This window comes from Manacus vitellinus, unplaced genomic scaffold, assembly GCF_001715985.3.
Source record: "Manacus vitellinus isolate BGI_N305 unplaced genomic scaffold, ASM171598v3 scaffold_42_pilon, whole genome shotgun sequence".
Taxonomy (NCBI): Eukaryota; Metazoa; Chordata; class Aves; order Passeriformes; family Pipridae; genus Manacus; species Manacus vitellinus.
In genome coordinates, this window is record NW_021940553.1 from 6,004,308 (window position 1) to 6,018,268 (window position 13,961).

The following is a 13,961-nucleotide window of genomic DNA, read 5'->3' on the forward strand; positions in this document are numbered from 1 at the left end:
CATGTCACCAGCAAAGGTGTTAAACAGTACTAGTCCAAATACCAAACCCTGAGGAATGTCACTCATCACTGCTCTCCACTTGGACATCAAGCCACTGACAGCAACCCTCCGAGTGAGACCATCCAGCTAATTCCTCTGATCCATCCCTCAAATCCATGTCTCTCCATTTTAGAGACGTGTTGGAAAGAACAGTGTCAAATACTTTGCACAAATCCAGGTAGATGTTGTCAGTTGCTCTTCCCTTTCCCACCAGTGTTGTAACCCCATCAGAGAAGGCTACCAAACTTGTAAGGCACAATTTGCCATTTGTCAAGCCATGTTGGCTGTTACCAATCACATCCTTTTTTCCATGTGCCTTAGTGTGCTTTCCAGGAGGTTCTGCTCCGTGGTCTTGCAGATATGGTCTGTAGGTGCATGGGTCTTCCTCCTTTCCCTTTTTAAAAACATGTATTTTTTTCCCTTTTTTAGTCACTGGTAACTTCACTGGTCTGCCTATCTCAAGTATGATGGATAGGGGCTTAGCCACTTCACCTGCCAGTTCCCTCTGGACCCACAGATGCGTCTTATCAGGTACTATGGGCCTGTACATCTTCAGGTTCCTTAGATGGTCTCAAATCTGATCTTCTGCTGCAGTGGGTATTTCTCCATTCTCCCGGTCCCTGACTTTGCTTTCTGCAACTCAGGTGGTTCCAGAATTATTCTGTTCAGTTCACAACATGTCCCCTGACTGTTTTGCTTCCTAGGCTCGTGCAAAATCTTCTGGAGACTTACTGTGGAGTTGAAGTTGCTGTACCCACGACTATAATCCATCTGTATTCCATACAATTATTATTTGTACTCTTGAATTCTCTGGAGATAAAATTAAAATACAGCTTTTGTAATTTTTTTTCCATCTCAAGCTTTTGTTTTTGTTTCCCCCTTCTCTTTAACAACCTTGTTTCCCAGGAGACCACTTGATATGTTTTCATGTTTCCAAGAGACTGCAGTTCAATAGGTTGAGAGTTAATTGGCAGCTGGGAGTTTCCAGATGTTTATATGCTTGCCCAAAAAGTTGTCCACTGGTAGTAAATGAACAGCTGGAAAGACAATCCAAAAAAACATGTTTTAGCTGATTGACATATGTCTGGAAAAAATGACATGTTTGAGAGAAATGGAATTGAAATTAGGAACAACTAAGAGCAAGTCCTTCATTATCAATAATTAGTCAATTAGATTTTTTGTTCAAATTCAGAAATAATTCACAAGCACTGTACTGACTCAGTCCTTACCACCCATAGAAGTAGATGACAGAAATAATGCATAGGCTTTACACTAACTTTCCTTAGGAGATGTGTTGAGAAATGTTCATTATACTGCTGAACACTGGCAATTCAAAGGGGCTGGATGGTGAAAATTATTTATAATGCAATATGAAGTCTTTCACCCAAAAATCATGTTCACATCCAACTCAAACAGCTGATGGCAAGTGAGCTGTTAAGTTGAGCTGTTTAAGAGCTTACTATCAAATACTTTTTTTTCCCAGTGAAATAAGTGGTTCTGTACACAATCATAAGTTTCAGCAGGGAAAATTGATTGTTCTGAAATTGTTTTCCATCTGGGAAATCAAAATGAAAAAAAAAAAACCAAAAAAAACCAAAAAAACAACCAAACAAACAAAAAATCACAACCAAACCACTTTTTCCACCAGTTTCTTTTCTCTGTAAAAGCCAGTATATCTGCTCCATATGATATTATTTCTGGACTCAGTTGTTGAATGTGTTGTATGCTGTAGTGTTCAGCTGAGTGTCCAGTGGTCTGTTCTTTAAGCAACAGTCTCCAGGAAAGAAGAGCCCTTTGGAGGGGCCATATGGACTCACATTGATAGAGGTGACCTAGGAAAAGTAACACTTGAAAGAGGTTCTACAGTTGTCATTCCATTAAACACAATACAAAGGACAGATCAATTATTTTGATGTTTTGGGGGTGAATGGGGGGAGTGGGTAGGGCAGGCAGGTTCAAGAAATAGTATTGCCTTTCATCCTAATGCAAAAGGAGCTGAAATATAGAAATACTTGCAGGACCAAATAATAGATATGTATTGTTTTATTAGAGACCACATGTTTCTGAAAAATACTATTTTAACTGATGGCTAATGCCATCAGTATATGTGCCTTAGAGAACAATTTTGTGGTAAGTAAATGGAAGACAAAAAATACGCATGAACTCTCTTTTTCAAGTTCAAGACCAGTTATGAACATTAAGCTCTACTTTATTCCGTTTGGCCACAGTTAGGATGGAACCTCTTACTGTCTCTAGGCAACAAGGTCTTACTTACAATAAATGAGATATTATTTTTCATTAAAATATTACTTTTTGCCCAACAAGAGTGGGACAGATTGTCATTCACGTGCATGATGTATGAATTGGAAGTGACAATGAAACACTTCAACATTTGACCCTGGAAAGCAGGGTGGTTTTTTTGTCTGACCATATAAAAAGGTCGATTCCTTTTCCATTTCAGCATCTTTTTGTCCATAACACCGTGTTTGGGAAATCAGTGATGTTTGGACACATTCCACTAAGCATTGTTTCTAGAAGTTTGGCACTTCTACCACTTTCACCAACATGTTTGGAGAGGACTTAGTGGAGCTTTCACCCTGATGAGAACTTGCCTCCGTACACACGCAGTGTGGATCTTGGAAGGGAAATTTGCTCCTTCAGAGCAGAGTCGTCTTCTGTCTACTCAGTCTGAATTACAGTCATGATACTGTAGGAGTTGCAGGACATTGTTAACCTAAACTGTCATCATGGCCATCACAATGAGGAGAAAAATATAGCTATCATTATGGAATAGTGCATAGTTTATCTCTGTAGCAGCGTGCTATAATGTGCTTAATTAGACTGTATCAGCTGCTCCACGTCTGCTACTAAAGGGAGACTTTCTTATTGTGTCTAGTAAACAGAGAGCTCTCAGCCTGTGATTTAGCACTGAAATTAAATTTAAGCATAGTTTCCCATTTGATTATTGAGCTATGGGTGACTTTTAAGGATCCTTTTCAATCCATTACTTTTGCTTGCTGCAAACTCTCTGCCACTCTTTCTTTGCTTTCTTTGGTAGATACAGACTAACTGAAAAATCACCCACTTAAAGGGGAAGAAATCAACATAATTCCAAGTCGAGTATGCAAACTTTTGCTGCTGCTCAGTCTCCTTCCTTGATTGTCACCTTCTGCTTCTGACTCTCAATTACTGAAACAATGTGATTGGCTTGAATATGCTGAAAGTAACAAGGCCTCCAGAAAGTAATACAGTGTAAGAAATAGTGAAAAAAAATTGTTCTTTTTTTTTTTTTCATGCCAAAATGTATCTTTATTGTGAGAGCAGTAGAGTGACTTCCACAAGACAATCTTTGAGAAAAAAAAAAGTATATTTATAAGAAAAAAATCTCCCTAGTCTCTTGTATGTACTAATCTATTAAAAGAATTGTAAGGAAGAAAAGAACAAGTGTGTATTTCTTCAGTAATGTTATCTAAGGAACCAGCTTGGGAAAAACAGTGGACAAAATGTCACAGTGGTAATCAAAGCTGAAAAGTTCATAGTATACTGTTTACTCACCTGTTACATAGTTTATATGTGCATGGGGAGAGGGTGAGTGGGTCAAAATGAGATTATGGAACATGTTTCTTTCTTTGGTAGTCTTTCTGTACTCATGTTGCTCTTGAAAGGTACCCGCAGCTTGAGGGACATGCTGCCTGAACCTTGAAAGATAGGATTCCTCCATTTCAAGGAGCTGGAGAGGTGGCAGACATTCTGAAGTAATTTCAGAGAAAATGTCCTCTGCATAACAAGCACTTTTTTTGCTGCAGGGACTGGCAAGTTTTCAGTATACTGCAGTAAGAAGGAATAATTTGATCACATCAGGCTCACAACTGGAGTGAGACATTGCAACATCAACCAGTTTTACAAGAGGGCAAACGTGTGGGGAGAGAAGGCAGAGCAGGGCCCTACCTTGACATGGTCTTGGCCTTTGTAGTTAATAAGACAACTTTTCGGAAGAATCAAGGACATAATCCATTGGAGCATCTCTGAAGTGCTAATGATCTGTGCATCAGGCAGGTTTTGGACTGATTGTTTGGGCTTTGCTGTAATTGTGTGTAAGGGTGGGAGCCAGAGAGCAGTAGCTAGCACAGAGTGGAAGCCTTCTGGTGAGATGCAAATAGGGCAACTACTTGTGGGTGCAAGCCAGGCTAAACAATAGAAGTACTCTTCTGCAGTAGAAAGCTCCAAGTCCTTGTATACCCTCTACTGAAAATACTTGATACAAAAGGAGGGCATGAGACCTTCAACATGATATGACAATAAAGTGCTTATTCCCAGTGCTGCTGCTGGAGCAGGAGCAGGATCTCATGCCCCACCTTACCATTATATGGAATCTTTGAGATCCTTAATTCTGTGCATCCTTCTGTCTCTGGCACTTAAATATGTGTTCAAAGAACAAGCAGTCCTAGGTACACTGTTGCTCGCAGGCCTCAGAGGAAGCAATGATAGCTTCATTTCGTGATTCTTGATTACTCCCTTGCTAAGGAGAGATTTTTATGATTGATTTACTGGGAATGGGATGATGACAGGAAAATGGTTTGTTCTACATCTCAATTTTAAATGGATCTTCTCTGAAGTAGTGCTGTTACTGAGGTTATGCTTTTTTGTTTATAGGCTGTGCCTTCCTAACATACTGCGAAAGGGAGTCTGCTCTAAAGGCCCAGAGCGCACTGCATGAACAGAAGACACTGCCGGGGGTGAGTCCAGACTGATAACATTTTTTTATTTTTTTTTTTCAATCTAAAATGATTTACATATGGAGTTCTCATCTCAGACTTGGAAGCATAATGTCTCCGTTTGTTTGGATGATTCACTATTTGCATTGGGCTAATAAAATCAAGATACTACCAACCCACCCAAATGGTTTCCATGCACGAAAAAAATAAAAGGATTTTTGCTTTTATTGGTAGTCAGGAAAACAGTAATTAACTGGTTATGGGCTGGGTCCTACCAGCCTTACTCAGCTGAGGAAAGTCTTTAGGATTCTGACCACTACAATGAAACATTAGAAGTGCTCACCAGGTATTTCTTCATATTATTTTTCTTCTCTGAAGCAAGGTGTGACTGCAGGAAATCAAGAAACAGATCACATTATTGAGTTATCACAAAATGAAAACATATTCCTGATGACAAAGTGGTTTGACTCAGTTACTTTAGTATTCAAGCAGCTGTAGCAGATTGGAAAGGCGGTGAGACAAGGAGAAAAGAGAGAGAGGAAAGACGAACACAGGATAATGAGGAAAATTATTCACATGAGCAAGATCTAAGGTTCAGACAACACAAGCAAAACTAAAAATAGAATCAGCATTATGTGGGGAAGACCTGCCCTGCTGGGATGGGTTTCTAGTTTAGCAGTTACCCGGTGGAGGGGAGCAGAGAGAGAGAGACTATTTAGATTCAACAAAGGAACATGGATTGGGAACAGCCAAGTCCTCCTGTAGCTAGAATAGGGCTGATTTCCCAATGACAGAAAAGTCAGTGATCAAGTAATTAAGAGGGGGATCCTGAGGGTTCCAGGTTGCATCTAAAATGAGAGGAAATCTATCCAAAAGTCTGACCTTATTAGTTGGTGTTTAATGACTGAATCGTGCGCAGCCATAACCTTTCCATCAGACCTAAGACACATCCCCTGTTCTATGGTGCTGAAGGAAGTGTTGACTCTGCTCTGCTTGTTTCCATCATCCCGAGTCTATTTACCTATCTCTAAGCCACCTTGCCAGTATGAAGATACCCACGCACTTGCTCATCTACATCTATCTTTGCTTAAAAGGCCATACCTTATGTAAATATATACGTACTTCATTCCCTAAAAATATTTCTGTCAGCTGACGACTCCCTCTGAATAATTTTTTTTCATAGAAACTCCTTAGCAGCAGATTGAAAGTAACTTCAGTCTTGTTGGCGTTTAGATTTTTCTTCCCCCTACACCCCTATGATGTTTTCTTTTTACTCCTGTCTTTTCTGAATGATAGAACTGGATGTTTGAAAAATGAAAATGTGTTGAGTAAGGATGTTTCAGGTAACATTTTAACTATTTTTTTTTTTAAATGTGCTTGAAATCAAATATGTATTTATCAAAACTAGAGATAGGCATGTGTCATGTATTTAAAGAGATGAAATGAAATTCCAAATGTTTCCACTAAGACTGTTTACTCTTCTCATTAGGAACTAGACCACTCACTTGCAGATGGAACCCTTATTTTCTCTGTGAGGCAAAAATCTCATCTTGAATTTGTATGATGCAAATATCTTCAAGAAGACAGTGAGATTGAAGGCTCATAGTTGGGGAGGGAGGGCAAGTGATGTTTAGGATTTTTTTTTTCCTTTTTAGTTCTTTATAGATCCACAGTTCTGAATGTCAATCTGTGTTTTAGGGACTTCAAATCACAAAAGTCTTAAAGTCAAAACTGTCATCTTGGACAGTAGCAAAATTCAACCAGCTTTTGCTTTACGATCAAAACTTCCTACAGAGGCTACAGTGATTGATTCTAGACTACAATTTCTTCTTTGGTTTGTGTAGTTTCTATTACATATACACCGTACTGACTTTAGAGGCTTTTTTTGTTTTCTTTTACACTTTCAGGAGACACATCAGGATCTGATAGAATCAGGAACAGTGAATCTTCTGTCTAAAATAGCAACCAGGTTTTTGAGAGTTCTGAACACTGAATTCTCCCTTCCCTTTCATTTCCAGTTCTATTTGTCTCAGGATAAAGGTTTACTTTACACCAACAAACCCTCTGCATGCAGCTTTCTGCCAAGTTTCTGAACTCATCTTCTGAATGATGTCACTGTAGTTTATTTAAGGAAACCAGTCTTGTCTCTTGATAAACTATCATACCTGGATACTATTTTATAGTTCCTATGTGAGTAGCAGGGAATTATTTATTACTTACCTGTCTGTTCTTGATAACATGCGCCAACAATATCAACCATAGTTCATCAACATAAAATAAAAAGCACTTTTAAGGTCAGGGGTCTAAGTCCTCATTCACGTGAGTTCACAAATGACATATATATAATATCTTCTCTTGAGACTCCACTGCCTATGACACAAACAGTACTGAGGAGGTATCAAAAATAATTAACAGGTCTGGAAAAGGAAAAAGTAAATAGTACTAGAGTAAGCTATTCTTTCCCATCCCCCAGATAACAGCACATTTTCCTGCTCTTGCAATATTGCTGTTTGTGTTCTTTGTATTACAAAACACGGAAATGAGTCATTTTAAATAATATTCACATGAATGTTAATGTATGGAAATGGTGAGGCATGAGGAGTTTTTGTCCAGATTCAGACGCCTTGCCTCTTAGCTATGTATCACTTTGTTTTTAGTGGAGTGGCTACATGCACATATTTTACAGTAATTACTTTCTGGATGTGCTTTGTAAGATGACAGAAATATGTTTCACATATTTCTATGTTATATGCGGGGCATAAACTCATCTTGTGGAATAATCAAAAGACTTCCAAGCAGGTATGTGTTGATTAATAAAGTCTTTATGGCACTTTGTTTTTGGGCGGGAAGGAATCATGATAGATATTTCGAAGCAACTAGAATGGAATGTAAAACATAAAATTATCAGTTAGATCCTTTTCATCTGAATGACTGAATTAGGCTCTTTTGGACAGCTTGAAATTGTTTTGCCTAAAACAGAAGGTTAATGTAGCACAGTATGTATGTGTGTGTAAAGAGCACTTTGTGAGTTTTGGACAATCCAAATTCTAGCGTTTACTTGCGATTGTTTATTTTACATATAATAGACTAGCTGGATGATGAAGTATATTAGTTCTTTAATAATTTATAGAAATGCTTTGATGTTGCAGTAATTACATTAAAGGTCACATATCAAAGGTAATTTGGTTGAGCAGCTGTGATGGTTTCTCAGAAGCAATCAATATTGCTGTCCATGGCGCTGATTTCACCAAGGGGACTGCCAGATTAAAGGAGGCTTATTACCAGACAGACAGACACGGGGGAAATCAAGAACAGATTGGAGAGATGCACTGTTCTCTTTCCTCACCTATAATTAACACTGTTCACCATAATCTGTGCTAATCCTTCATAGTGGGAAACCACCTTGGGTTGTTTTGTTTTGTTTTTGTTTTATTTTCCAAGAATTATAAAAAGTGAATCAGGCAAGGAAGAGTAATTTGGGGGAGCAGGAGAGAGAAAGTAGAAAAAGTAAAAGTTGATTCACCCCGGGGATTTCTGATGCTGATATATGCCTCAATGACAAAATGTGATAACAAAAACACAGCCTTATGGTCTTGGTGAAAGCATGGGGAGGGGGGAAAGTGATCTAGACAATGACAGTGCAACGTATGGGAGAATTATCTGCCTGCAGATTTGGTATAATATTATCTATTTGCCCCACAAAGCTCCACAGGAAATGAAGTCAGGGAAATAAAATTATGTTTTAAGTGTAGTCATTTTGGTTACAAATTATAGTGAAGCGAACTTTTTCTCCCCTTTCTTTTTTTCTTTCTGCAGTGAATGGCAGAGGATAATGGTGAGAAATGTAATTACGCTATCAAGATCTACTTTTATTTATAGCACAAATAAACTGAGCTCATGTATGATAAGCACAGCAGCACTTTTTTTCCCTCTAGTTCTTTGTGGCTCTCTCAGGCAATGGGAGTGAACAGTCCATGTATACTTGGTTGGAGGCACTGTCTCTTTGCATAATGTTAAAACATTCTTGTAAGACTTGCAAAGAATAACTATGAAATTAAGTAGCTAAGAAACTGTTAACCTCAGCAATCTGCGGGGCTTATTCTGTCTGGCAAATAGACTGGTTTTCTTGCTGTATCTGTTCCTCTTGAAAGGGAGAGTGGTACTTCTGGTATGCTAAATTTCTCAGTGCGTAACATAATTAGTTTTCTTCCTAACTGTTCTGATATCCTTTGTCTCTTCTACCATCTAGAAAAAACACATTCTGTTTTATTCACTGTATGCAAAAATATGCATCTCTAACATTAGAAGACAGGTAAGCTCATAAAACTCATATTAAACTGCTTTTAGAACAAACAAACCAAAAAATAAAAACCCCTCTCTAACTGAAATAAAGTTGCCCTTAGTTTAAAAAAAAAAGAAAAAAGAAAAAAAGAAAGTTTTTCTATGTTACTGGTCATATCTGGCTCAAATTCTTATGTATATGTAAGGAAAGACCTGAACGTGGATGGGAGGGGGGAGAATGCCTTGCAAAGACTAGCCCCTCTTAAAACCTTGTAATAAGGCTAAAATGAGACATAAGTGTCATCTGGACTTCAGAAGTTCTACACATATAACATTGATTTCACTGTTCAAGCAGACTTTGAAATTTTACGATCTTATTGCCTTTTTTTTTTTTAATGTTTCAAAGCTTTTTTCCAAAAGCTTGTTAGGAAACCATTAAACCACATATCACACTGCATGCTGTATTATGCCAAAAATGGTATTATATTCCCTCAACTTCCCATTTCAAAAGTTGTCTCTACTGATGTAAATTGCAATTTGGTCAGCAGTGGTAGGCTGGATGGGTTCCATTGATTAAAGTAGCCTGCTGAACACACAGCCTGCTCACCATGCCCTTTAGATTTTGAAAGAAAACACATTTAATTGTTCCCTTGGGAGAAACATGTCTGTTTTCTGAAGTTAAAAATGAAGATGAAAAGGAATAAAAACAGATTTGAGGGAAGAGACATGGAAAAAAAAAAAAAAAAAAAAAAAAAAAACAAAAAAAAAACCAAAAAAAAAACCCAAAGAAACAAAAAAACAAAAAAACCCAAACCAAAACAAACAAAAAAAAAAAACAACTAGTCCTGTAGAAATTCTCCAGAAATTGTCTTTAAAATCTTTGGGTGTCAATGTCATGGTTAAAGAGACTTTTTTATTTTTTTTTACACCTTATTTCCTACTTCCTATTGACCAGCAAGTAAAGGGCCTTTTGGATCTTGCTTTGGGTTAAGGAGGGAGAGGAGAGGGAAAGGAAGCTACATGCACTTTCCATTTACTAAAAAACCCTGTAGTTTGACAGTGCTGTTCTGTTCACCAGATGAGATGAAACACCTGGGTCCTATCTGCTTGGTAAACATTAAAGTTCCATTTCACTAGTTAAAGATTGGCTTCTATATCCCTATAAGGCAGCCTCTAGAATACAAAGTAAACTCTCTCTTTGCTGCCCAGTCCAAAGAGCTTTGAAGAAAAAGAATACAGTTCCAGCATCCTGACAGAACCAGTGTGTTGGATGCATGCTGTTATCTCAGCTGAGACTGGTGTATTCATCACCTTTGTGAGGGTTAACCAAGCTCAGCTTGATATGCAAAATGGGAACAGGGCTTCTCAGCCCTGAGATTTGGTGGCATCTGAAAAATAATGCACAAAAAAATAAATTATAAAGGTAACATTGTCTTGTCTTTTTAATTTGACACCTTTTGGGTCTCTAAGGATGATTTCCAAGTTATTCAACAAAAGCTTTTGCTGGACCTTCATTTGCTTTATGTGTTATTCAATGACAACTTTTCTCTCTGACGTGTCTGCCATAGGAGGATCAATCTAATTTTATGTACAACTGTAAAGATGAATGATAAGTAGAAAGGATTCAGGCAAGTACAAGCTGAATAAATTATAAAGGGCAAATGATGACAGGACTGGGGGTCCCAAGAGACAGTGATATGATAACAGAAACTAAAGACGAATTTATGATGGATGTAGTTAGCATGTACTGAGGCTGTTAATTCTTCAGGGTAGTTTTACAACTTCTTGTGATTGGAGCAATCAAAGTATTTCATTTTAAAGAGATGCTGTATATTTTCACTTGTCTGTTCTGCATATTTGTATGTATGTCCTCATTTACATGCATAGCAGTAAACTCCCATAGGCTAGTCAAGCTTACCTCCCATCAAAGGACCTCTAGTCTCCAAACCATAATGCCACTGTTTATGCATAAATAAATAGATAATGTATAACAATTTGAGGGCAAAGCTGGATCTTAGGGAAAAAAAAAGTTTGCATTTTCATAGAACACAGCAATCAAATTTTTTTACACCCTGCAAGCAGCTGAGCACCTTCAGCTACCTTCAAAGCCAAGCCTAGAGATTGAGTTAGCTCACAGATCCCTGATGAAAAATGCTATATAACAAGTTTCAGGTAGGTCAAATTTTGGGCTTAAGCTGCTTTAAGAGCAGCTGATGCAGCATCATAAAGTTAGAAGCAAATCTGATCTCAGAGCAGTTCTTGATTGCATTTCATTCATACTCTTATTTCTAACTCTTGTTCCTTATTATTAAGGATATTTGCATGAAAATGATCTTTTCTCCTTCCTCTGAAGAGTTATCTCTTGTCTGTGAGTAATGCTTACTCTGGCCTACATTTGTGAATGCCATGGCTTGATTCTGACTTCATTTACACAAGTGTAAATCAGCAGTGATCTGATTGAGGTCAAGGGATTTATATGGCGTAGGAAAGAGCAGACTCAGCTATATTTATCACTGCTGAAATGATGTCATCGTGAAAAGTACCATAGCTCTAAATGAGGAAACATATTTTTACCAAGAATCTTTGCATGCGAATATATGATCTCACAGAACTCTGAGCATCCCTGACACCTGCTGGGCCATTCAATAGCTCCCATGGGCTTTTTACTAGAGAGAGGTCCCAGTTCTAAACTGTAGGAATTAAAGGCGGTTCAACACTGGATACTAATGAACCCTAAGCACTTCTATTCCAAGTTGCATCACCCTACTGATTCAGCAGTGATGGGATACCGGGAATAACTTGCAAGTAGCAAGCCTCCTCTCATCATCCCATGTTCCCAGTCACAAAGAGATAGAGGAAGAGGACAGGCACCCTTTAACACTTCAGTCTTTCAGTCATATGGATGATAGAGTGTGACATCACCTAGTCCAGGAGTCATTGTTCATAGTCTAACCTTTCCACAAACACCCACTTCCCACATTTGCACTACATAGTAATGGAGAATCATGTACTGGTTGTGATCTGTAGCACAAGGCCTATGTAAGCTTTTAGCAAAGCACTTAGTCAAAAATCCTGTATGACTACGGGATTTGGATTTCCACCTATGTAGATGGTGATATGCCCATCTATACTGTAGGTTTGCCAGGGACAGCTGTACTGCTCTCAGCCTACACTGGTGTAAGCTCTCTGTCCTACGTTTTTCATGCAGTGTATACATGCCTTAAAATCATTCAGATACTCAGTGATAAGAAAGCAATTTTTTTAAGTACAAAGGTTGAAGGCCACACACAAGAGTGATGGATGGATGTATACCTACCGCCGAGATAGTTATCGTTGAACCCCACAGACCCATGCCTTGGTCTAATTTAATTTAAATAGCACATATAATAGCAATGAAAACATGAAAACATGGGCTTGAATGCTGTGGAGCAACTACATTCCCTGACTGCAATTCCTAGAGGGTGTTTATGTAGTAAGGACTTGAATCTTACCTGAAACATTATTTCTGTTAGTGCTATTTATGCTATGTAGGTTAAGAACATCTACGGATGTTGAAAACATTTCAGTTGCAGAGTAGACAGGCTGCAAGCCTTACTGTGTGAAATCCAGACACTGGCTGCAGATCTTTAAAAAAAAAAATAAATTAAAAAGCTGTGTTTCCTGTATTAAATAATCTAAAAGCATGATTCACGCATTAAACTTGAAACTGTTCTTTAAGTGAAGAACACCTTTTAAAGAACTATCTCAGCTGGAATGCTTTTGGGAGTGGCAAAAACTGTCCTGTCTCTCCACTTACGGATAACTTCTGATAGGACTTGACGTGATGTAACCCATTTAGCTTCTGTGTTTCCCTTCTGCTGCACTCTTACTTTGGCAGGGAGAAAGTGGTGGGGATCGACTGACCATGAGATTGCACTATCAGTTCAGGCAAGCAGGTATCTTAAGTGACTTTGCTCTGTGGAGTAGCTGCAGTGAGAGACTTACAGTGGCACCACATGTATGAGTTGCTGCACTTGGCAGGTTCCCAGCAATGTCAAATCTCTCTGATTAGTTTCTGTAAGTACAAGGACAAAATTAAGCCTAACCTATTTTTCAAAGAAGAAACGTGCATTTCCCATTTTTCTCTTTAATGGTAACTTCTTATATCTTGTTTCCCATACTTTTTCTCCCCTCCCCTTCCCACCATGTCATCCCTTTTAAAAAAAAAATCTTGTTAAAATACAATTTCTTGTAAAAACATGTGCCTTCTAATTTCTTTGATTTCTCTAACATATTTCAACCTTGATATGCATTCATTTTCAGCACCAAATGAATCCTATGGTGCTAAGGTAGTTGTTCCCTTTCTTTCCCCTTAGGTATGGTAAACTACAGTCCTCAAAGCCTCTGCTACTTTCTAGTGTGCATTTTCTTTGGTATGTTGTGAAAAATGACTGTTTTTATCACTGGCAGGTCTTGGCAGAGCAAGTCTTGTCCAGCTATAACTAATCCATTCCAAGCTTAGGTTGCTCCTTCAAACAGATGAAGAAAATTTATTTTCTCTTGTTCTTAGAACGGCTCAGTAATTTCTATGCTAGTGCAGTGACTTTGCATGGTAAATATGTAACTGATAAGACATGCTGGTATGAGTTTCTTATTTCATTTATAGCTTTGATCACTGGAAGAGCATTTTGTTTTCAGGATGGTAAAACTGGAATCAGTTTTTTTCGGTCTTTTTATTTATGGTTAGCTTACTGTCAAGGTCTTCCTTGGTAAATATCTGAGATGTTGCTTCTGTCCTTTGCATTACTTTGTAGTGTCCTCTCTCAATAAAGTCACACTAGTGTCTCATGTCTGGCTGAACATCATTTTCTCCTTTTCTCCTCCATCCCATCTTATCCTGCACGTCTGTCCTTGCCGTTTCTTATCTCCTTTGTAGATTTGCTGGAA

At 38.2% G+C, this 13,961-nt stretch overlaps 1 protein-coding gene across 14 annotated transcripts in view; it reads left to right on the forward strand.

Moving 5' to 3' along the window:
- CELF4 (CUGBP Elav-like family member 4) overlaps positions 1 to 13,961 on the forward strand; it is a 701,622-nt gene that overhangs the window by 86,574 nt on the left and 601,087 nt on the right. For all 14 annotated transcript variants that reach the window (XM_018078794.2, XM_018078786.2, XM_018078787.2 and 11 more), the window contains exon 2: positions 4,693 to 4,775. In XM_018078794.2, the coding sequence (XP_017934283.1) occupies positions 4,693 to 4,775 (83 nt within the window). The remainder of the gene's footprint in view (positions 1 to 4,692; positions 4,776 to 13,961) is intronic.